This window comes from Phyllosticta capitalensis (genome assembly GCF_038381095.1).
Source record: "Phyllosticta capitalensis strain CBS 128856 chromosome Unknown BKA78scaffold_5, whole genome shotgun sequence".
Lineage (NCBI taxonomy): Eukaryota > Fungi > Ascomycota > Dothideomycetes > Botryosphaeriales > Phyllostictaceae > Phyllosticta > Phyllosticta capitalensis.
Window position 1 is genome coordinate 56203 of NW_027117443.1, and position 21853 is coordinate 78055.

The 21853-nt window shown below is 53.0% G+C and overlaps 7 protein-coding genes across 7 annotated transcripts; 5 read left to right on the top strand and 2 right to left on the bottom strand.

The window, feature by feature from the left end:
* Positions 1-2376: 2376 nt before the first annotated feature.
* On the bottom strand, positions 2377-4045 carry BKA78DRAFT_313176 (peroxisomal membrane protein PEX16). The gene is made up of 4 exons (XM_066888350.1): positions 3724-4045; positions 3636-3671; positions 2725-3586; positions 2377-2676 (listed from the first exon to the last, which is right to left on the bottom strand). The coding sequence occupies exons 1-4, from the start codon at positions 3875-3877 to the stop codon at positions 2553-2555; spliced, it is 1176 nt and encodes a 391-aa protein (XP_066743874.1). The 5' UTR covers positions 3878-4045; the 3' UTR covers positions 2377-2552.
* A 45-nt stretch (positions 4046-4090) lies between these two features.
* Positions 4091-5054, top strand: BKA78DRAFT_313179 (uncharacterized protein). Its single transcript, XM_066888351.1, has 3 exons — positions 4091-4417; positions 4470-4821; positions 4877-5054. Exons 1-3 carry the CDS (start codon positions 4224-4226, stop codon positions 4958-4960), a joined length of 630 nt encoding a protein of 209 aa, XP_066743875.1. The 5' UTR covers positions 4091-4223; the 3' UTR covers positions 4961-5054.
* A 198-nt stretch (positions 5055-5252) lies between these two features.
* BKA78DRAFT_352439 (uncharacterized protein) lies at positions 5253-5762 on the top strand (the record flags this gene model as incomplete). The annotated part of the gene is made up of 2 exons (XM_066891351.1): positions 5253-5293; positions 5348-5762. The coding sequence occupies 2 exons, from the start codon at positions 5253-5255 to the stop codon at positions 5760-5762; spliced, it is 456 nt and encodes a 151-aa protein (XP_066743876.1).
* A 535-nt stretch (positions 5763-6297) lies between these two features.
* Positions 6298-9633, top strand: BKA78DRAFT_250505 (peptidase family M1-domain-containing protein; the record flags this gene model as incomplete). The annotated part of the gene is given in 12 exon segments (XM_066884580.1): positions 6298-6329; positions 6384-6704; positions 6719-7199; positions 7248-7304; positions 7442-7482; positions 7534-7627; positions 7673-7708; positions 7801-7864; positions 7908-7933; positions 7991-8728; positions 8775-8980; positions 9030-9633. The coding sequence occupies 12 exon segments, from the start codon at positions 6298-6300 to the stop codon at positions 9631-9633; spliced, it is 2700 nt and encodes an 899-aa protein (XP_066743877.1).
* A 116-nt stretch (positions 9634-9749) lies between these two features.
* On the top strand, positions 9750-11482 carry BKA78DRAFT_313193 (Coproporphyrinogen III oxidase). Its single transcript, XM_066888352.1, has 2 exons — positions 9750-9917; positions 10254-11482. Exons 1-2 carry the CDS (start codon positions 9909-9911, stop codon positions 11283-11285), a joined length of 1041 nt encoding a protein of 346 aa, XP_066743878.1. The 5' UTR covers positions 9750-9908; the 3' UTR covers positions 11286-11482.
* Positions 11483-11540: 58 nt separating this feature from the next.
* Positions 11541-12886, bottom strand: BKA78DRAFT_331286 (chaperonin 10-like protein; the record flags this gene model as incomplete). Its single annotated transcript, XM_066889862.1, has 3 exons — positions 11541-12568; positions 12660-12774; positions 12836-12886. The coding sequence occupies 3 exons, from the start codon at positions 12884-12886 to the stop codon at positions 11541-11543; spliced, it is 1194 nt and encodes a 397-aa protein (XP_066743879.1).
* Positions 12887-18548: 5662 nt separating this feature from the next.
* On the top strand, positions 18549-20505 carry BKA78DRAFT_281948 (uncharacterized protein; the record flags this gene model as incomplete). The annotated part of the gene is made up of 2 exons (XM_066885643.1): positions 18549-19274; positions 19327-20505. The coding sequence occupies 2 exons, from the start codon at positions 18549-18551 to the stop codon at positions 20503-20505; spliced, it is 1905 nt and encodes a 634-aa protein (XP_066743880.1).
* Positions 20506-21853: the final 1348 nt, after the last annotated feature.

Below are 21853 nucleotides of genomic sequence, written 5' to 3' on the forward strand. Positions count from 1 at the left end.
GGTGCGTTCGCAGCGTTTGGCAAGCCGTTTCCCAAAGGCGTTTGCCCACTACCGGAAGCTCGCCTGGCGGGCTGCTGCCCCACGGGCGTGCGCGCATCGGTTGGCTGCATCTGCGTCGGCGCGTGTTTGGCGCTCGACGCCGACGGCGTCAGCCCTTCTGCCGTTCTGAATGTCCTCTTTTTTTTCCTCGGCATGAGCGTGTACGTTGGAAGTGGTGTAGGGTCGCGCATCGAGTTGGTGATCGCAGGCTCCGGGTTAGGTTCATGCGTTGAAGAGCTGTCTGCTTTGTCGTCCGACTTCATGTTGCTGTCTGATTTGCCACCCGACTTCACATTACCATCCGATGTTCCGTTGGCAATGCGAGCAGGACTTTTCTCGGCGACGACTGGTGTGGTCCTTCTTGTCGTATTGTTGGAAGAGTCTATCGTGATGATTTCTGAGGCAGGAGGAAGTTTCGGCTTAGGTTTCGGTCTCGGTGGTTCATTCCCAGCATGGGAAGCGTCCGAGTCGTCCAAGGTCAGGTCTATGGCGTCTCTGTTTCCCAACGACTGAAGCGTGAATGATGACTTTCGGGGACCCGGTTCTTTCGGCAGGTGTGGTGATTGGGAAGAATGAGTTGACTCTTCGCGCTTTGGTAATGGAGCGGGTGAATTGGGTGCTGCTAGAGGAGAGGATGCACTCTTCTTTCGCACAGGTTCATTTGGCGATGTAGATGGTAAATCCGGAGCTTCAGTCACCTCAAACTCCTGCGGTGGCGCGAAGCCTGGCTCAAGTAAACCAAACGCACCGACCCGCAGATTGAACTTTCGAAGCAGCTCCACATCGAGTTGCGGAGGCCGAAGGTCGTTTGCATTCTTCACACGGCGACTCTCCTTTTTGATCTGTTCCCTTGCTTTTCGAACGTCGCCGGCCGTGATCGCCGGCCCTCTGTAAGCCATGTTGTGACCACTGGTTGGAAGCTCAGTGTCCATGCGTAGCAAAGTCTCGTTGAGAATGAAATATCGGGCTGTTTTCTCGTCGAGCTGCTTTGCCAGGTAGGCGAGAGACTCCGCAGTCGAGGGTGAGGCGTCGTGGTAACGTCCGTAGGCCGCGTCGCCCCAAAAGGACTTCACCGTCGCCAAATCTTCTCTTCGTTGGTGGGCGATTCTCTTGTCCATATCGTCATTTTTGGGCTCCGGATCTTGAAACCGTGATCGCGAGGCAGATCTCCTTTTGTCTCCTCCACTGCTGTGGCTGCTGGCCTTTTCTGGTCCCGTGGTGATTTCCTTGGGCGTTGATCTACGCGAAGAACCATTGCGAGGAGAAGGCACTACCTGTACACCATTACTCCCACCATTGGCGGCTCCAGCGTTCTCCTGGGCGTTCGCCCGCTGTCTCTCAGAGCTCGAGTCGCGCGGTGAGCGAGAGCGAGGTGAAGCCGCACTCTTAGCAACCTCATCTTTTGTAGAGGCGCTCCTCTTGCTGTTCAACGTCTTCAGCGTATCCTCTCCAAACCGCGGGACCGAAATATTGCTGTGCGTCCGCGAGTGTGCGTGCTTCGGCCCCGCAAGAGGCGAAGACCCCAGCTCTTCACTCGTGCGATCACCATTCTTGCCGTCATCCTTCCCTCTGAGCTCGCCCTCCTCGGAACCTGAGCCCGCACTACCCGAAGTTCCAGGTCGCGACGAAGCGGCCTCGCTCGAGCTCGAGGAAGTTGGTGGGCGGGCGGACGGTGCGGGAGCGGGCTTCCGCTGGAACCGGCGAAGTAGAGCGTCCGCGTCTTCTTCGTCGAGATTCTCGTGGTGCGTCTTGCGGCGCTTGCGAGGAGATTCGTGCGGCATGGTCATTGTGGTTGGTGAAGGTTGGAGGTATGCTGGAGGCGGGTGGGGAGCGTCGAGTCGAGGGTTCAATCGCGATCCGGGTCGGAGGAGAGGTCGAGGTCCAGGTCGGCGGGAGAGGAGCTAGAGTGGAGGTGGGAGGTCGATGACCTTGCGAGAATGCAAAGGAGGAGGCTTGGTCAAGGAGAGCTTTCAATCGCTCAATCGTCGCGGCTCGATTTCCTTGTAGGCGGGTGTTGCGGCGTAAGGTACATGCCCGGGAGAGGTGGGTTGAAGGTTAAGTTGCGGCGCAGGGTTTCGAGTACGAGGACGGGGACGAGGACGAGGGAGAAGGCGGGGCACGATCGGTGACGAGGGAGGATTCAAGGGAAGGATGCGCGCTTCACTTCACTCGCGGCAGAAGGTAGAAGTCATGGGCGCTGTCATGGGAATTGGAGGTTGTAGTTGGAGGGTATGGAATCGGAGGTGAGGTGGTGGGACCTGGTCACGGCGATGCGATGGCGCGTGTGCACCGGACGCGCCGTCGATCTTCTCGAGAGCCCGGGCCAACACCAATGATGCACTGGCTGGCATGTGAAGAAGTCGATGATGGACGCCTTGCTAGATCAACATGCATTGTTCAAAGAGCATGGAATTTCTCAACAAATATCCTACCAAAATCCCTGTACAGAGTGACTGCCGAGCTAGTCTCGGCAGTCGGATATCCTTCAAGAAAGTAAAGATTCAAACACACGCTCAGAGCGTCGCTGTCGAAAAATAATACTGATCCCAAAGAAATTCGTAGTCCTCAATCACGCCCCCAACAACGTCAAGCAACGGCTTGCCTTTTAATTTCCGCGTGACGGAGGAAATCCAGGCCCTGCAGTCGTTAGTAGCGCGCACATCTCACGACGGGAGAGAGACATACTTGGTGATGTTTTCGTAGAATGCCCCCCGCATGAGCCACCATCCCATGTTCCAGCCCCTCTTCTTGAGCTCCTCGCGCTCGAGCGCCGTCAAGCCCCGCAGCCCGCCGGCGAGCCTCTCTTGGAAATCCTTCTTGGCCAGCTGGCGCGCTCCGTACTCGATGCTGATGCCGAGCAACCAGGGCCTCCAACTGCTCTTGCCCTTGCTGCTCCAGTACTGCATGGCGAGCGCGTAGAGCACCGGGCGCAAGATGTAGATGCACTCTGCCAACTCGCCTTTGCCAGTGACGCGGTGCAGCAGGGCCTTTGGCGGCTTGATGTCATCGGCGGTGAGGACCTTGGACAGCAGGTACGACGAAATGTCGGACGAGTCAGGGAGCGACGGCAGCGAGAGGCCGGTGCGCGGCATGGTCCAGCTGGCGTCGTTGTCGGAGGCTGAGGTGGTGGCGGCGCTCTTCTCGCTCGGGGGGCTTTCCATGTCATCAGACGGCGCATTACTACTATCCTCGAGGGTGCTAGGATCAAACTCTCTCTGGGGAAGAGGCGGGCTCAGGAGCGGCCGCGAGTTGGTCAAGCGCAGCAGTAGCAGCCGGCAGAGGGCCTTGACGGCCTCGAGCAGTACGATGACCCTCCAGCGCACCTTTTCGCCGCGCCTCTTCGCTGCCATTTCCCACAATAGCTCCGTGTACTGGATCATCTGTAGCGTCAGGGCAATGCGCCTGTAGGTTGGCGAGTTTTGGGTCCAGAAGCGCGTGTAGCGGCTGTGCGGGGTGGGGTGCGGTCGTTGCGCCTGAGGCAATCGTGCCACGGCTTTGGCGAGGAGAGAGTCATGGTAGAGTGACAAGAGCTGGACACCACTGTATACTGCATCGTCTCAGTAAAGGTACTCGAGAAGGAGAGGACATTGGCGTACTGGACTCGGAGGCGATTTCAGACTCCCGAAAGCGGCCTGGCGGGCTGTCAGAAGTTGAAACACACGGCAACATATGCGCTGATGATACCAGGAATGATGTAGGTCAGCGAGCGAAGAGCAGACTCAATCTGCGATACTGCGCTGGCGTTTTTGGTGATGAATTCGCTGTACTGGGACAGCCATTTCGGCGGGAGTGATAAGGCCTCAGACACCTTGGCAGATGTCTGCTTTGAAAAGTCCATCACATAAGGGTTGTCTCGCGCAGACGACAAAACTGAGTGGAAGAGAATGACGAGGGTGGGAAAAGGGCGAGAGTTGTAAAGCCGTTGGGCCGATGGCTGGTGGTGGTGATGGCATGGGCAGGACGATTGGGCCGAGGTCCCACCGCTATACGTGACGGCGCGCCACCGCGTTGGCCGACGCGATCTTGTGTTGATGAGAAAGCACAGAGACGGCGCATTTCTGCCTGTTGACTTGTCATGCCGTATCACAATGGAAGCCTAGCCGCCAAAGCGCGCTAGTGTTTTTATTCTCTTCGTCGTCGGGCTTCTCGTCATCACTACTCAACCCCAGGACAAAAGTTGAAGCATGGCGACTCTCGACAGCAGTGCAGCGCTATTCGAGTCCGTCAAAGACTATGTCAAGGAGTACATGTCTCGCTACGATGCCAGCCATGACTTTGACCACATTCTCCGAGTCCTGGCCACGTCCAAGCTCATCCTGGCCGAGGTACGAAAAGAAGGCCAACAGGACCTCGACGAGACTGCCATTTTCCTCGCAGCGTGAGTTTATCTGTGTAAATGGTCTGGCACATGATTGAAACATGATATGCAGGCTCGTCCACGACATTGGCGATCACAAGTACGCGCAGCCGGGGGAAGACGTCGAGAACCAAATAGCAAAATTGCTCGTCTCGCGCGGAGCCTCTCCCGAGCTGGCGGCCAAGGTGCAGACGATAGCGCTCAACGTGTCGTATTCAACCGAGGTCAAGAATCCCGTGGCACTCCAGGCTGTACTCGATAAGCACCCCGAACTGGCCATTGTGCAAGACGCCGACCGACTCGACTCTCTGGGAGCCATGGGGATTGCGAGGACGTTTCTGTACACGGGAGCCAAGAAAGGAGACTTTTGGGATTCCATCAACCACTTTGACGAGAAGCTTGTCAAGCTCCAAGGGATGATGAAGGTTAGTAAGTGGCCGAGAGGGTGACGGGACGTTGTGCTAAGCTTTGCTTTTACAGACGACAGCGGGAAGACGGCTGGCAGAGGAGCGCACCAAGCGGCTCCACGTCTTCAAGTCGTGGTGGGTTGAGGAATGTAGATAGAGGTGTTTTCTTAGTCAGCACCAGGCTAGAACAAGCGACCAATCAGATTAGACTTTGGCGGCTCTGCCCGACAGCTGCCAAGCCCAAGCGCCATGCCATGACCCGGCGCCCTTCATGTTCGTAATGCGTCCGCCATCACCGTCTGCCCTCCTCTTCCACAACAACCACCTCCAACACTCTCTCGACCTGCCGGCGCGCCAACTCTTGCCCTCGGACTGGACTGCTTGCTCGAGGCTCACCGCCGCAAAGGCATCTCGAATCCCGCCCCGCTCCCTAGACATCCAGCGCAATCATGTTTTGTCTCCGCAGCTGGATTCCCATCCTCTTCTTCCTGTGAGTCCCCTCGTGCCCAGCCACGTTTGCACCCACACTGAGACAACCGCGCAGCACAAACGCCTCTCCCGTCTACCTCGTTCTCTTCATATCCGCGACATACTTCCTCAACCGACCATGCGTCTACTGCAGCCTGCTTCTGGCCATCCTCGTCATAGCCCTCTTCGACTTCAACACTAGCTGGTTCGAGCCAAACACGCGATACAATCCTGAGCCTTCGAGAAACGCTTCGTCTGCTCCCTCGAACACCACCTTTATGACCGACTTGGCCATGGAGACGGTGTCGCTGGCAGCATCAGCCACAAACGAAACTGCCGGGGCCCTTGTTTCCGCCGCCATGGACATATTTTCGCGCAGCAAGCGCGCGCCGGATGCCCAAGTCAGCGCGGGCGCCGCAGAGCTGAGCAAGGGCTTGTTTGCGAGGAAAGAGTGGAAGGTTCCGTGCATGGACGTCATCGTTCGCCTGTAGATTTTTGGCGACTACGGTTGGGATGCGACATGGATGGTCATGATGGTAGATTGTGTTTATAGCGGGCAATCGGGGTAGCATAGCGCAGGCGTTTTGGACCTTCATCTCATCATTTTCAGTCCGAGGCTGTTTGTATCATACGGGTCAATGCAGTGAGCGTTTCGGTCTTGGTTCCTTGCGAGCAAGGGTAGCGCACATTTTTCGACCTACCAACATACCTAGAACACCCAAACAGTCGAAACATCATCTTTGGCCGTCAATGTTTGCCGCGAGCCGTCGGTCGGCCTGGCCGCACATCAAGCTGCTTAGATGTAATCAGAGCATCCGTGCCAGCCGCAAGTGGAATGGACGGCTCTCCGCGGGGTTTCATGCGGTGACGGCGGGGCAACAGCAGACGACAAAGACGACGACAACGTCTCTCAGTCCTTCTTCCGCATCCAACCAACGCGTCATCAACCGCCAATTGCAACGCGTCCTACCTCGTCTACAACCCCTTCGACTGTGCAGTACTGACTCGTGGAGACGCGCCGCCGACATGGCCTCCGACAGAGACATTCTCCCAGACACGTGAGGCTCAGTTGCCACCATCCATGTAGGACTCTAATACTAAATCAATTGCAGCGTCAAGCCAATCAACTATGACATTTCGCTCTACGACCTGGAGCATGGCGGCGCCTGGAGCTACCAAGGCAAAGTCGTGATTACCGCCGACATTCGGCAGGCCACCAAGGAAATCGTCTTGAACGCGTGCCAGCTCAAAATTCACGAGGTCACTGTTGCCACGGAGCACACCAAGACCCAGCAGGCTTTCAATGCTTCCAAAATCACGTACGATGAGGCGTCTCAGCGTGCCACGCTCGCCTTTGACCAGGAGCTTCCCGTCGCGACCAAGGCCGAGATCTCGGTCAAGTTCCAGGGCACCATCAACAACGCAAGTCGCTTGTCGATTTCAAAAGAAACTACTCTAACATTTTGCAGTTGATGGCTGGCTTCTACCGCTCCAAGTACAAGCCCGCCGTCACCCCCGCGGCTTCTGTAGCCAAGGACGACGAGTACCACTACATGTTCAGCACGCAATTCGAGTCGTGCGATGCTCGCCGCGCGTTCCCCTGCTTCGACGAGCCCAACCTCAAGGCCACCTTTGACTTTGAGATTGAGCTCCCAGAGGACCAGGTTGCTCTCAGCAACATGCCGGAGAAGGAGGTCAAGAAGTCCTCAAAGCCCGGCTTCAAGATTGTGTCGTTTGAAAAGACGCCCCTGATGAGCACCTACCTGCTCGCCTGGGCTGTAGGCGACTTTGAGTACGTCGAGGACTTTACCCGCAGAAAGTACAACGGCAAGAATTTGCCTGTCCGCGTCTACACCACCAGGGGCCTCAAGGAGCAAGGTCGCTTTGCGCTTGAGCACGCCCACCAGATTGTGGACTACTTTACCGAGGTTGGCTCTGGTGTGCTTTTCAGAGCCGACAAATGCTGACATGACTAGATTTTCCGCGTCGAGTATCCCCTGCCCAAGGTCGATCTGATTGCCGTCCATGAATTTGTGAGTCTCTCCCTACACTTGGCCCGTTGGTTTTTGCTTTCCCATCCTACACCGATGGAAACTGATCCAGCATAGCCAATCATAAGTCCTCCTGTGGGCATGCAACAAAAAAGATTTAAACTAACATGTCTTGCCAGTCGCACGGAGCCATGGAGAACTGGGGTCTCATCACCTACAGGTACTCATGTGCGCTGCAATTCTTCCCGATCATACCCTGACAGATTTGCAGGACTACTGCCGTTCTCTTTGACCCTGAAAAGTCCGACCAGAAGTACAAAAACAGGGTGGCCTATGTCGTTGCTCACGAGCTTGCCCACCAGTGGGTAAGTACTGCAATCCCTCGGACTGTTTCTGGCTAACCTTTGCAGTTTGGTAACCTCTGCACAATGGATTGGTGGAGCGAGGTAAGCTTTCTCGATTCCGGCCCGTTGATTGTGTTTCCTATTGCTGTTCAGGCGCTCGCCATACATTGAATAAGTGCTAATGTCATCCGCAGCTTTGGCTCAACGAGGGCTTTGCCACCTGGGTTGGTTGGCTTGCAGTCGACCACCTCCATCCCGGTACGTCATCCCCGCGCATGAAAGGCTATGCTGACATTTGCAGACTGGAACATCTGGGGTCAATTTTGCGTACGTGCACGTCGAGGTACTACTCCATTCCCTTTTTGCTGACAGGATGCCTAATAGAGCGAATCTATGCAATCAGCCTTGTCCCTCGACTCGCTTCGCAACTCGCACCCGATCGAGGTACCCGTCAGGAACGCTCTCGAAGTGGACCAGATTTTCGATGCCATCTCCTATCTAAAGGGAAGCTCTGTGATTCGTATGCTGAGCGCTTACCTTGGAGTCGAGACGTTTCTCGCAGGAGTGGCCAAGTACCTGGATAAGCACAAGTTTGGCAACGCCACGACGGATGACCTGTGGGCGGCACTCACCGAGGTCTCTGGACAGGACGTCAAGAAATTCATGGACCCTTGGATTCGCAAGATTGGCTTTCCCGTGGTCACTGTGGACGAGAAGGATGATCAAATCACCGTCGTGCAGCGCCGCTTCCTCCGTGCTGGCGATATAAAGCCCGAGGAGAATGAGACCGAATGGTGGATTCCTCTTGGTCTCAAGCATGACATGAAGTACGGCAATGAGGCTCCTGTGGCGCTGACTACAAGGATGGACACGATCCGCGATGTCGATGAGGAAACTGAGTTCTACAAGCTCAATGCGGACCAGACTGGCTTCTACAGGACCAACTACCCGATCAGGCGCCTTGAAAAACTCGCAAAGGCCAAGGAAAGGTTGAGTGTGCCGGACAGAATTGGTTTGGTTGGAGACACCTGCGCCCTCGCCCAGTCAGGAGACGCTTCGACGACCTCCTTTCTATCGCTCGTGGCCAATTTCCGGAACGAGGGCGAATACATGCAAGTACAAGTTGACGCTCTACGCGCTTTTGCTAACGAGATGCAGCGTCTGGCAGTCAATCATCCAAGGTCTTGGCGACATTCGGTCCATCTTTTCCGAGGGCGATCAAGAACTTGCGGATGGCCTCAGGGTGTTTCATCGCTCGGTCGTCACTCCGGCCGCGGAGTTTGTCGGCTGGGAATTTGCAGAGAATGAAGACTTTCTCACAGGACAGCTCCGTGCGCTGCTCATTTCGTCTGCTGGTTTAGCAGGCCATGAAGAGTGAGATCACAGCACATCAGACGATGGCATGGTACTGATTCAGGGACAGGATCATCAAGGAGGCTCAGCGCCGCTTCGCCGCTTACCAGAAAGGGGACACCAAGGCGATTCACCCCTCTCTTCGCGGCCCCATTTTCCGCATCGTGGTCGCCAAGGGTGGCCAGGAGGGATTCGAGGCCATCAAGCAGGAGCTGTTGACGACGACGTCGATTGATGGACGGGAAATCTGCTTGCAGGCGCTCGGCCGCGTGCCGACGGCCGAGCTTGCAAATGCGGTGCTCGACTTTGTCTTTTCGCCGGCGGTGCCAGTGCAGGACAAGCACTCTGCAGCGGCGGTGCTGGCGGCCAACCACAAGACGCGGCACGCGCTCTGGGCCTACATCAAGCAGCACTGGGAGGACAAGGTGTTTGCGCAGCTGGGCGGCAACTCGATGCTGGTGGAGCGGTTCCTCAAGGTGTCGCTGGCCAAGTTTTCGAGCAGAGAGGTGGCGGCCGACGTCAAGGCCTTCTTTGCCGACAAGGACTGCAAGGGATTCGACCGCGTGCTGGCGCAGTCGAACGACATCATGATGGGTGGAGCCAAGTACCGTGAGAGGGACGGCGAGGTGGTGAAGGAGTGGCTGGACAAGCACGGGTACCTGGGTTATGTTTGATGTGGAGTGACTTTTTTGGTGTAGCTATTTAGCTGCGCGCCATTGGTGGAGACCCCCGCCATGCACGGGCCAAGAGTGGTCTGACCGATCGTCCAACGCCCGACTTGAACCATACATCTACATCTTCAACACCACGGACATATATTGGTGACAGCCCTGCATTTATGAATTCCAAGCCCTTTTCCTCCTTGTCGCCTCTCAATTGATTTCTCTCCCGCCAATTGGAGCTACTCCGACAGCTCCCTCTTCCACCTTTCCCTTTTGCTGTCACCATCATGTCCGTGGTACGTTCTGCTTCCCTTCGCACCACGTCGGCCATGCGGCCCCCGTTTTTCCAAAAGTCCTTTTCCGGCGTGCGGTGGAGCTTCTTTTCCGCGCACTCGCCGCGTCTCAATAATGCCGCCGCCGCCATTGCGCCCGCCGGCCGCCGCCACCTGAGCAGCTCAACAAGACGGCTGGCCGGCGCCTCGAGCCTTTCCACCACGCACCTCGCCACGGGCCTCGCGTTTGCCTCGATGGTGGCCTACTCGATGGTACGCGTGACGCCGTCGCCGCCTACTCGGAGAACATGCCTCAACACCACCACCACAGTCCATAGCTAACGCACGACGCCGCCGTAGATGAACAACGACGCCGCCTCCTCCGAACGCCTCGACGGGCCCTCCCTCGCCGAACAAGACCGCCTGGCCAAGCGCGAATCGGGCGTCTCGTCACAATCGCCCATGCGGCTGCGCATGGAAAAGTTCATCCACGAGCAACAAAAGGAAATCGTGGCGGCGCTCGAAGGCGTGGACGGGCGGTTGTTCCAGACGGACACGTGGGAGCGGCCGCACGGCGGCGGCGGCATCACCTGCGTGCTGCAAGAGGGGAATGTGTTTGAAAAGGCCGGTGTGAACACGAGTGTGGTCTATGGGACGCTCCCCCGCGCCGCCATCCAGAAAATGCGCGTCAACCACAAGGCGCTGGACCCAGACGTCGAGAGCGTGGATTTCTTCGCGGCGGGGCTCTCGCTCGTCCTGCACCCGCGCAACCCGCTCGCGCCGACCGTCCACCTCAACTACCGCTACTTCGAGACGGCGGACCCGGCCGGGGGCACGCAGGCGTGGTGGTTCGGGGGCGGATGCGACCTGACGCCGGCGTACCTATTCGACGAGGACGCGATCCACTTCCACCGCACGATCCGCGACGTGTGCGACGCGCACGACCCGCGCTTCTACCCGCGCTTCAAGCGCTGGTGCGACGAGTACTTCCGCAACAAGCACCGCGGCGAGGCGCGCGGCGTCGGCGGCATCTTCTTCGACGACCTGGACGAAACCGAAAAAGACCCCGAGCAGCTCTTTTCCTTCGTCCAGGACTGCCTCAAGGCCTTCCTCCCGCAATACCTCCCCATCATTGAGCGCCGCAAGGCCCTGCCGTACACCGAGGCCGAGAAGAATTGGCAGCAGATCCGCCGCGGGCGCTACGTCGAGTTCAACTTGGTCCATGATCGCGGGACCAGCTTTGGCTTGAACACGCCGGGGAGTAGGGTCGAGAGCATTTTGATGAGTTTGCCACTTACGGCCAGGTGGCAGTATATGCATGAGCCGGAGAAGGGCAGTCGTGAGGAGAGGCTGCTGCAGGTGTTGAAGACGCCGGTGGAGTGGGTTAATTGAGTAGGGGGTGGGGAGAGGGGTGGTGGGAATGATTTTCTTTGTTGATATTCGTCCTGGGGTGTTTGCGGCGCTGTTGCAGCTGGTGTGGGGAAGGGGGCTGTTGGAAATGAAATGTAGGTATGTATGAATTGTATATATCAAAGCTACGAAAAAGGCAGACAGACGACAGAAATTCTCCATCCTCCAACACCTTCCCCGTCCCCTCCCCCCCAAAAAAAACCCCCCTCCCTCCCTCACCCCTGCCCCTACCTACTCCTACCCCTCAACGCCCCTAATCAAATTCTTGATGCCCTCGCCCCTCGCCGTGCGCTCCCACGCCTCGGTCGCCCGCTCAAACGGCACCTCGCTGCTAATCAGCCTGCGCACCGGCACGGCGCCCTCGGCCATGAGCGCCAGCGCCGTCTCGAAGTCCCCCGCGCCGTACCGGAAGCAGCCCTTGAGGTTGAGCTCCTTTTCGCTCATGACTACCATTGGGAACTGGAGGAGGGATTTCCCCAGCCCGACTTGGATGAAGGTCCCGCCGGGCGAGAGTGCGTGGATGCCCATTTGCACGCAGGCTTCGGCGCCGGTGGCTTCGAGGACGACGTCGACGCCGGGGAGGTCTGTGGGGGAGGGGGAAGAGGAGGAAGAGATGCCAGCGGCTGCCTGCACGATACGCCTTGCATTCTCCTCCGGGCTCTTCTCCTTCTCCGGCCTCACGCCCTCGACGCCCCCCTTCTCCACAAAGCGCTTCGCAAACTCCAACTTCCTCTCCAGCACATCGACAACCACGACACCCGCCGCGCCAAACGCCCTCGCCACGGCCGCGCAAAACACCCCGATCGTCCCCGCGCCGAACACGACGACGCGCTGCCCGTGCCGCACGCCCGCCAGCTTGGCCGCGTGCACGGCCACCGCCAGCGGCTCCACCAGCACCGCCTCGTCCAGCCCGACGCTGTCCGGGATGCGGTAGCAGAAGTCGGCGGGGATGCGGAAGTATTTGGAGAGTGTGCCGTGCGTCGACTGCGCCGGGTCGCCGTTGCGTGGGGCGGCGGCGAAGCGCATGGCTCGGCACAGGTTGTAGCGGCCGCTTTTGCAGACGGAGCAGGAGCGGCAGGGGAAGCCGGGTTCGATTGCTACGCGGTCGCCGGGGCGGAGGGATGAGGATGAGGAGGAGTGGGAGGAGGAAGGGGAAGAGGCGAGGGAGAAGATGGTTCCGCTGGCTTCGTGGCCCATTACGATGGGGTTGGTGGGGGACACTTTGTGTGTCATGCCACCGTGTCGCCAGAAGTGCACGTCGGAGCCTGCGGAGGGGTGTTAGTGAGGGGGGTTTGGAAGGGGTGTAGGGGTCGGGATTGAAGGGGGAGGGGAGGGAGGGAAGGGGGGAGACAATACCGCAGCACCCGACGTACGCGATCCGGACGAGCACATCGCGCGGGTCGCTTGGTTGCGGGATGGGTCTGTTTTCGTAGCGCGCGTCGCCCGGGGCGTAGAGGAGGAGCGAGGGGTTCTGCGTGGTGGTGAGCTTGGTGTTTGGAGGGAGGGGAGATGTGGAGGTAGTATGGACGTACCTTTTCGTCCTCGGACGGCCAGGAGGAGGAGGTGGTGGTGGTGTCGGCCATGGTTGTCTGCGAATGTCTGTCTTCAATGATAGCGGGATGAACAGCTGGGTATGTAAGTAGCTGTGGCTTCGAGCTCTTTTATCCCTCTTGACAAACGACAAGCAAGCAAAAGACAAGGCTGCATGTAGGTGAGAGAGTAAATCTCAGCCAGATGGACTCGGGGCCGCCCAATAATGGGTCGCCATCACGCAATCCAGACAGGGCCCGCAGCCAACAACCAAAGTCAGCCGTCGTGTCGTCTTGGGCGTTCGACGGAGCTGTGGCCATGGATACATCGATGGATACAAAGATGAGAGAGCTGTGGAAGGTCAGGCTGAGTTGCTGGCTACATGTAGGAGTACCTGGATACAAGTAGGTCTTGAATGGTTGTCGTTGGTCGTCGAGAGTCGTGGGGAAAGTCGGCCGAGTGCGGGGCACGACCAAAGTGCGGGGCGGGCGGAAGCGATAAAACTACCGCCGGTCGCGCGGCTGTGCGCCCGCGCAGGCCACTTGGTTTTCTGCCAGCGGCTAACACCACCTAGTGCTACCATAGTTACTATATATTTTATATGGTATCACTGGTAGTGATAGGTTAGCTAAACCTTAGCGCGAAAATTGCGCGTACCTATCTTATTATCTACCTACACCTATTGTTATCCTACTATAGTGTTAAGGTTTACCTAGTTACCTACCTATGTATTATCACCCTAAACTATAGTATTAAGTTTTGCTTGTAGTACTAGCTACTATACCTACTATAGGTATAGTAATCTTAGCAAGTCTATCTTAGATATTAGGAATTAACTAAGTACTTTACCCCCTATTTTACTACTACTCCTACTAAAATCCTTACTTTATATAGGAATCGCTAGTAGTAATAGACCTAGTAAAATTTTACTAGGAAATTACTAGTAGTAATACCCTCTAAAAATATATATATTAAATTATCTATAGTAATATTAATCCTATAGCTCTATCTTCTTATCCTCTAACTCTATCTTATTCTCTAGCTCTATCTTATCCTCTAGCTCTAGCTCTACCTCCTTATAGATAGGCTTCTAGGTAATAAACTACTTAGGCTTAGTAAACTTATCTAGGTATAGAGGTTTACTAGTATAGGCATATACTAGCTATATACTAACTGCTTAGCTTAGGGGTATAAAAGCTATTTAGGAGAGGTAGATAAAGTAGTAGTAGGTATATATAGTAGAGGTATCAACTAAGCGAGCTAATAGTAACCTAGATATAAGAGATTAGGTAGTAAAGATAGCAAGATATTATATACAAGTAACTAAGATAGTAGCATACTAAAAAGTAACCAAGATAATCAATAAGTAATAGTCGCAATTAAGGTTAAAAACACAAGTCTTAATTCTTCTATACTAGTCTAGTCTATAGTCGCGCAACTAACTCTCTATTAATATAAAGGGGTATCTTCCTATTAGTCCTATAATGCTAAAAAACCTAAATAAAGCACTAAATCCTAAATTCTAAGTAACCTAATCTATAGATACCTAAATCCTATATTATAACTACATCTTAGTAGTTACTAGTAGTAATAGTTATACGCGTACAAAACTACTAGGTAATACTAGTTTAGGTAGTATAAGGGAGTTATGTATAGTATTTAGACTTAGGCTACTAAAGGGGGGTATTATAGCTTAACTAGGAAGGCTTAAAGTAGGTAAATACTAAAAGCCTAAATAGGCGCAAAAACAAGGTGCTAAGTAGAAAAACATAACGCCGAGCAGGTGCAAATTAAAGAGCTAAAAAGACGAAATTAGGAGCAACTATGCTACACTATAATAGTAGGGCTACTATCCTTTTTATCTACTTGTATAGTAGGGCTGCTATTTTTTTTATCTACTAAGGTATATTATTAGAGATAATTATTTAAAGAGAGTAGTAAAGAGGGAGGGTAGCTAGTATATATATAATATTAATCTTATAATTACTTTTAGCAAGTTAGCCTGCTACTATTAATATAGCTTAAATAGAGAGCTCTCTCTATAGGTTAAGCTTTACCTAGAGGTTAAGGTCCTCTAGGCCTAATAGGAATATATCTTTAGTATTACTCTTATTACTAAGGTCCTTATCTAAGTCCTTATTATTATTATTATCCTCCTTATTCTTACCCTTACCCTTATTATCTAACTATAGGTATATAGAGAAGATCTCTTCTTAAAGTATATCTATAGCTACTAGCCTTATCTCTTTCTCTAGGTTATTAAATATATCCTCCTTAAGCTTAACTAGCTCTTAGGTATCTAGAGGAAGATATATAATACCTAGGATAGTAGAGAAGAGGAATAATCTAATTAGTATATAAGTAAATTAATTAGTAAAGGAGAGAGTACTAGTAATCTAGTTAGTTTATACTATAGTTTACTCTACTAGAGTAAGTAATAAGCCCCTCTCTAGGAAGTTAAACTAGGTAGTTTATAGCTACTTCTATACCTTCCTTACCTATAGCATATTATATACCTTTTATATAGTAGTTTTATCTATATTATACTCTAGGTAGTTAACCTCTTCTATCTACTTATAGACCTCTATACCTGCCTCCTTAAACTACTCCTAGAAGTAATCCTAGTTAGCCTTTATAAGTAAACTATACTAGAGGTGCCGCTGCTAGATATATATATAAGGAACTTAGTATATATAGAAGAAGTTATATATATATATATATTAGCTTTATTAAACTTAGCCCTTAGTAGTATATTATCTTTAATATACTTCTATATAAGCTAGAGCTCCTATACTATATGCTTCTAAACTAGCAAAGGGAAAAAAGTAAGCTTAGGGAACCTCTTATATTTAGATAGGAACTTACTATAGAATTAGGTCTTCTTCTACCTAGCCCTAGTTTTATATAGGTCCTAGGAATTAACTACTATATAGTAGCATCTAATAAAGCTATATAAAGCCTATATCTACTTATTATTCTACTTAAGGCTATAGTGCTATACTTCTATAGTATTTATTATTATAATCTATAGAAGCTAGCAACTATACTACCTAGGATATATTACCTATAATAGTTATATCTTTACCTAATTATTTATAATATACCTATAGATATTAGATAGTATCTTCCTACCTATCCTTTTCTACTTTTATCCCCTTAGTGCTATTAAGGATAGCGCTATTAATATTAGTACTATTAATATTAGTATTAATAATAGCCTCCAGGAGTTAAGCTATACTTAGGTTTTATACCTTACTAATTTAATCTGCTCCTATTTATATAGTATCTTATAACTAGCGCTCTTCTAGAGCTTATACTAATGTGTAAGATAAAGAGCCCTAGTAAGCTTATCTTAGCATTTCCCTTTTATCCTTATGTATATAGCTATATAAATATAGCGCGTAATAGCTAGATTATAGTTAGCAAGCCTTATTTAGAGTGTGCAATTAGAATAGACTATATATAAGAAGTGCTTTAGCTTAACCTCCCTACTAGGCTTAAGTATACCCTAGAAGGCCTTCTTAATAGCTAGCTACTCTACTACTAAGTTATCTATTAAGAAGTAGTAAGGGTGCTAAGCCTAGATATAATTAGTTATTAGGCTAGCTATCTTAGCAACTAATTCCTTTATATAATATAGGGTGGTGCTAATAATATTAGAATCCTTAGTAGATATAAGGGTAAAGGCATAAGGGATCTAGAAGTTATAGGGGTTATAAACTATAAGTATAAAGAGGTACCATCCTATTTATATTAGTATAGCAAGCTATATTTAATATAAAATATACTAAGATAATTTATCTTATAGGTTAAGTCTATAAGGGTGAGCTTGCTATATTTTTATAAGGTAGAGAGGCTACTCTTATAGGTAAAAATAATTTCCTTAGAGAGAACCTCCTTACCCTTCTTAATTTAGGTTACTAAAATTATCTTAGTAAGCTAACCTTATTCCCTAAGGTAGTTAATAGCCTTCTTAGCCTATAAGATAGAGGGCTTGTTCTAATTAATAGTATAGTAGTCCTATACTAATATATTCTTTAGTACTATCTTAAAGCCCTAGATCTATTTCTTACTAAGGTATCTTCTACTAGCCTCCTTAAGGTAATAAAGGCTATAGTTAAATTTACTAGTACCCTAAAGAAGCTCTAGGATAGTAGTAGTACTATAGCTCTAGGTAAGTATAGTCTAGTAGATAGCAATTAAGGTATTAATAATCTTAATTTAATTAATTAAATTAAGGTTATAAGAGTAGAACCTATACTTACTAAGCTTTATCTTAACTATATCTTCCTTATTATTAAAGGTAATAATTATAGTATATTTATACTATTAACTATAGTAGGTTTAATAAAACTATTCCTACTTCTTATACTTAGGTTTATTATTATTAGAAATAGTAATCCCTTTTACTAGCTTATACCTCCTAATAGCCTTAGGGCTATTCTTTTCCTTATCCTATTCTTTAGTATACAAGTAGCACTACTAGGTAACTACTATAGTTCTATTTTTATTATACTAGTTTAATATTATATTCTAAATATTACTAATATATAGCTAGTATGTCTTATAGCACTTAAGACTTATAGTATAGCGCTTATATCTAATAGATATAAAGGTAAGGCGGTTGTGCTAAAGGTTAAGATCTAGTAGGTTTTTAAGAAAGGGGTGCTTGCTAGGTAATAATAGTAGTAGTAGTAGTAGTAGTAGTAGTAGTAGTAGTAGTAGTAGTAGTAGTAGTAGTAGTAGTAGTAGTAGTAGTTATAGTAGTAGTAGTAAGGTAAAAGTTAGGAGTAGGGGGCTAATACTAAGTAAACAATATAGTACACATCCTTAGTTAAGCTTATAGAATCTATTTTAGTCTGTATAGGAAATGCTATATAAATAGGAAACTAATACATGGGATGGGCTATAGGACAAGCAAGACTAGGGCAGGTGCACGTCTGCCTGACCGGCGGTAGTTTTATCGCTTCCGGGCGGGCGAGCTACCCGACGATTTCTGGCCTACTTCTTCGCTCGACTTGCATCCACCGCGTCGCGACCACCACAGCATCCATCGCCATTGACTTTGTGACATCCAGCTCCCAACAATTCAACGGCTTGTTGGCTCCAGCATCCATGAAAGCCAACCATCGACAGGCCTTGCAAGAATTCCGGTCACCGCATAAGCTCCAACCTACCACCCGTCACCGATTGCAGAATTATCAAACGCCGACCACTCAACGCCCGTCGCGATATCACGAGTACGGGCCAAGCAGACAACTCTGTTTCCTCTTGCGGCTTCATCTGGAAAAGGCAATCGAGACGGTGCTGCCCTTGCGGACTCCCTCTCGTCCGATTCGGCGTCGTATAGCCCGAGCTGGTGTCCAAGTCAAAGGCTGTTTGTGGTCTAGCCTCGCCCCCCATGTCCCCGCAACCGGCACGCGGCCCGTCCAAACAATGGGGAAACGGGGTAGGGCAGGCGGGGTAGCGAGAGAGTAGGTTTTCCGAGAACCCCATCTCACCGCGGCTAGCCTGCGCCTGTGGCGTCGGAGAATTCCCAATGGCCCAGTAATGGCAAAGAAGCTCTCGCGGTAGCAAGGGTTCGAGGTAGGTGATCTTTTTGTTTTTCGAGGCAGGTTGACCTGGCCTGCAAGAGTATAAGTTTGGCAGTGGCACCCTCGTCCGCATTTTCCATCCGTCACCTTTGATCTATTCTTTAACTGTTCCCACGTCAAAATGCTTGCCACAGACTCCCTCCACACCATCCAGCTGCCCTCATTCACCCCCAAGCATCCCGACATTGCTCCCCCCTCCCCCACCGAAATCACCACCAAATGGTTCGCCGCCTTTCAAGATGTCCTCGCCAGCCCCTCCGACCTGGCAGCCCGTCTGCCGACCATCATGCACACCGACTGCTGGTGGCGCGACAAACTCGGCCTCAGCTGGGACTTTCGCACCCTGCGCGGCATCGACGCTGTGCGCGACTATCTGACGACGTACCAACCGTCGCTGAAGCTGCGCCCCGAGAACCTCGCCAAGCCCGGCAACCGCTACACGCCCAAGATTGACGTCCCCATGGACGGCCTCGAGTGGATCGAGGCCATGTTTGACTGGGAGTCGACCGTCGGCCGTGGCAAGGGCATCATCCGCCTGGCCCAGGGCGACGACGCCCAGTGGAAGGGTTACATGGTCTACACGGCCCTGCAGGAGATCAAGGGACACGAGGAGAGGATCGGCCACCGCCGGCCGCACGGCGGCAAGAACTCGCTCGAGGGTGGCGGCAACTGGGCGGAGCGCCGCGAACGCGAAAAGGAGTTTGTCGACGAGGAGCCCACGGTCGTGTGCATCGGTGCCGGGCAGGCGGGGCTCAACATGGCCGCCCGCTTCAAGGCGTTGGGAGTGCCCTGTCTCGTCATTGATATGAATGACAGGATTGGCGACAATTGGAGGAAGCGGTACAGGGTCAGTGTCTACCCCCTGGTTTATCGTTTTGCCCCCTGACTGACGAAACCAGACGCTCGTGACCCACGACCCGGCCCATTTCACGCACATGGCGTACCTGCCGTTCCCCCCGACGTGGCCCATCTTCACGCCCAAGGACAAGCTGGCCGACTGGTTCGAGGCGTACGCGTCGCTGCTGGAGCTCAACGTGTGGATGCGCAGCACCATCACAGCGTCGACCTACGACGACGCCTCGCACACGTGGACGGCCACCGTCGAGCGCCGCGACGCCGCCGGCAACAAGACGACCCGCGTCCTGCACCCGCGCCATATCATCATGTGCACCGGACACTCGGGCAAGCCCAAGGTGCCCAACTTCCCCAACCAAGCCAGCTTCAAGGGGAAGCTGTACCACGGCAGCGCGCACAAGGACGCGTCGCAGATCCCAGCCGCTGAGCTGGCCAGCAAGCGCGTCGTGGTAGTCGGCACGGGCAACTCGGGGCACGACATTGCGCAAAACTATCACGAGGCGGGCGCCGGCAGCGTGACGCTGCTGCAGCGGCGCGGGACGTACGTCATCAGCGCGCTGGACGGTAAGGGCATCTTCATGATGCACGAGGGTCTCTACGACGAAGACGGCCCGCCGACCCTGGACGCCGACATCTACGGCGAGAGCCTGCCGCACGCCGTCGCCTTTGCGCTCAACGTCGACTTCACGCGTCGCGTGGCGGCGGTCGAAGCCGCCACGCTTGCCGGCTTGAAAAAGGCCGGCTTCGCCCTCGACGCCGGCCCCGACGGCTCCGGCCTCATGCGCAAGTACCTGACGCGCGGCGGCGGCTACTACATCGACGTGGGCGCGTCGCAGCTCATCGCGGACGTCAAAATCAACGTCGTCCGCAGCGAGGGGGGCATCGCGTCCTTTTCCCCCGACGGCCTCGTCCTCGCCGACGCCGCCTCGACCCTCCTCCCCGCCGACGTCGTCGTCCTGGCCACCGGCTACGACAACATGAAGACCAGCGTGGCCAAATCGCTGGGCGAGGAGCACGCGGCGCGCTGCGCCGACGTGTGGGATCTGGACCGCGAGGGCGAGATTCGCACCATGTGGCGGCCCAGCGGGCATCCGGGGCTGTGGTTCTGTGGCGGCAATTTGGCCATGTGCCGTATTCATAGCAGGACGTTGGCGTTGCAGGTGCTGGCGGTGGAGCTGGGCTTGAATAGGCAGGATGAGCCGTGTCGCAGTTTGGTCGTGTAGGGAGGGGGAGGGTGTGTCGGATGGGGAGGGCGAGGGGGGGGGGGCAGGGAGGTGGTCGAAGTCTTTTGATTCTTGGAATAGTAGTACCTAGGCAGGTAGGCAGGTAGGCAGACAGACAGGTAGGCAAAGCGAATCTCCCTGAAAAAAAAAATATCCCTAACCTCTCGACCTACTACATACCCCTTTTTCCCCCTTTCCCCCCTCACCCTCCCTCCCTCTCCCGCTACGTCGTACCTCGGTGGCTTCTTTCCTTTTGTCATCCCATCCTTTTTGGCCGGCCGGCTGGCTGTCTACTTGGCTGGCTTGATCTCCGCGGTCTTCGGCCTGTCGTTTTGTTGGCTTCGTACTTGTCGCCCTTTGCTCTTCATAGCCCTGGGAAGGGTCTGGATAGGAGAGGGAGGTGGGAGGGGGGTAGGAGGGAGGTAGGAGGGAGAGGGAGCATGCTTGTGTGTGGGCAGGAGATGGAGATGGAGGTACGTATAGAAGCGGCGAAAAGGAAGAGAAGAGTGGCAGCAGCTGCTGCTGTGATGATGCAAGAAGCGAAAGGACGTACGAAGTAAAAGGTAGCAAGGCGTACGTACGCACAATACAACACGCCGCGTCGTGGCGATGTAGAGCAGAACCAACGGCCAGCCAACTAGCCAATCAGCTGATGCAAAAGAAAAAGAAAAAGCCAGCATATGTACACCATTTCAACCACACATCCATTTCATCCAAGTCAAGTCAAATGTGCCAATCAAGCGGACGAGCAAAATAACAGAACAGAAAAAAAGTTAAGGAAGGGGATGGATGGATGGATCGATGAATGTGCCAGTTGCGTGGCCGTCTGTTTGTGCACTGCCTCCTGGCGGAGTCGGTGGTTGGAGGTGGCATGGTGTGGCGTGGCGTGGCGTGGCGCGGCAGTAAGGGGAGTGGAGGAAGGTAGATGGGGGAATGGGAGGTTGGCTGGGAGAAGGGGGGGGGTGGGGGAACTGGAAAGGTGTGTAGGGGAAAGCGGACGCAGGGGGGGAAGGAAGGGGGAGGCAAAGACTCAGGGGCACGCAACGACTCAGGGGCAGGGTAGGGCAGGGCAGACAGACGTGATTAGCGTGGTGCCTCGAAGTCGAACTCGAGTAGGGAGACTGGCGAGAAGGAAAGGAAGTCTGAGGTGTGGTGCAATGCGACGCAATGTGCGAATTTGCTGGGCCTGGACGGTATGTGTGGATGCGAAAGCAGTTGGCAGTTTACGCGATCAAGGCGCTGTCTGCTAGGGGAACGTTGCGTGTGTCGTTGTGGCATGTGTGCGTGTCGTTGTTCCACATACATCAACCTACTGAGACGTTGCAAAGGGTCAGACAGCTGGTGGTTT